At 35.4% G+C, this 1,353-nt stretch overlaps 1 protein-coding gene across 1 annotated transcript; it reads left to right on the top strand.

Annotated features, from left to right (window-relative positions):
- Nucleotides 1-405: 405 nt before the first annotated feature.
- On the top strand, nt 406-969 carry LOC145981492 (uncharacterized). Its single transcript, XM_083114736.1, has one exon. It carries the CDS (start codon nt 406-408, stop codon nt 967-969), a length of 564 nt encoding a protein of 187 aa, XP_082970862.1.
- Nucleotides 970-1,353: the final 384 nt, after the last annotated feature.

A 1,353-nucleotide genomic window follows, 5' to 3' on the forward strand; every position in this document is an offset into this window, starting at 1 on the left:
AATACAAGGTATGCAATACAAAATGTCAGAGTGTACAGAAGTGCAGTACTAAGCACCGAGCATAAATTACTAATAATGAAAACAAGATTTCAGGAACCTAAACAAATACAAAAAGCAAAGTACACAAAAATTAAAATAGGAAAACTAAGGACAGAATGCAAGCAAAAGGAATTTAAAAGGCAAGTGAAGGAAGAGTTGAACAAAAGGGAGAGAGAGCTAAGTATCCAGAACCAAGATAAAGAAGAATTAGAAGAAAGATGGAATATTCTAAAAAGAGTATTGATTAAAACAGCTACAGAAGTTTGTGGCTTAACAACTGTAGGAGATCAAAAGAAAAGATCAAGATGGTGGAATAACTTGGTTAAATATATCGTTAAAAGGAAGAAACAAGCATGGAAGAGGTACATGGAAAATAAAACAGAGGAGCAATGGTATGAGTATGTTCAGAGGAGAAATGAAGCAAAAGAAGCAGTCCGACAAGCAAAGAAAGAATCATGGGAAGAGTTTGGGTTAGAAATAGAGAAAAAGTTTCAAGGGAATAGTCGAAAGTTCTGGCAGACAGTAGAAGCAATGAAAGGAAAATATGGGAAGAGAAAAAGAAACATAGAAGGTGAATCAGGAAAGATCCAAACAGAAACTGAAGATATATTGAAGACATGGAGTAAGTATTACAAAAACACAGTTAGAGATGAAAATGGGAAGGTGAATGAAGAAGATGCAATAGAGAGTGTAAATGTAGAAGAGGATGGAAGAGATGAAATAAAAATGCAACATGTGGAGGATGCAATAAAGAGAGTGAAATTAGGAAAAGCAGCAGGAGCAGACGGAGTATACCCAGAACTAATAAAGATGGGAGGAAAGAAAGTTGTAGAATGGTTGTGGAAGATTTGTAATGAAGCATGGAAGAGAATTAAAATACCCAAAGATTGGGAAAGAAACATGATCATCACCAATCCACATAAAGGGTAGCACTGTAAAATGTGAAAACTATAGAGCAATCTGTCTATCTTCAGTAGCTCTAAAAATATACACAAGAATCTTAGGAAGAAGACTAAGAGATGAAGTATAGGAGGAGTTAGAAGAAGAACAAGCAGCTTCCAAAAGAGGAACACAAACGCAAGATCACATTTTCACGCTACGACAAGCCATAGATAAATTTCTTAGCAGAGAAAAAGAACTGTTTGTAGCCTTCCTGGATTTAAAGGCAGCCTTTGATACAGTACCACGACAGCAACTATAGTCAGCGTTACAGAAAATAGGAGTCTCAGAAAAAATAGTAAGAAGAATACAAAGTGTCTACAAGACAGTTAAAGGAATAGTGAGAATAGGAGGCGAGAAATCAAAAGAATTTAA

The sequence above is a fragment of the Lepisma saccharinum genome, chromosome 2, assembly GCF_977018435.1.
Source record: "Lepisma saccharinum chromosome 2, izLepSacc3.1, whole genome shotgun sequence".
In the NCBI taxonomy this organism is placed as follows: domain Eukaryota; kingdom Metazoa; phylum Arthropoda; class Insecta; order Zygentoma; family Lepismatidae; genus Lepisma; species Lepisma saccharinum.

Coding starts and splice junctions, on each gene's coding strand:
- LOC145981492 (XM_083114736.1), top strand. CDS start 406: ATGGAAAATAAAACAGAGGAGCAATGGTATGAGTATGTTCAGAGGAGA.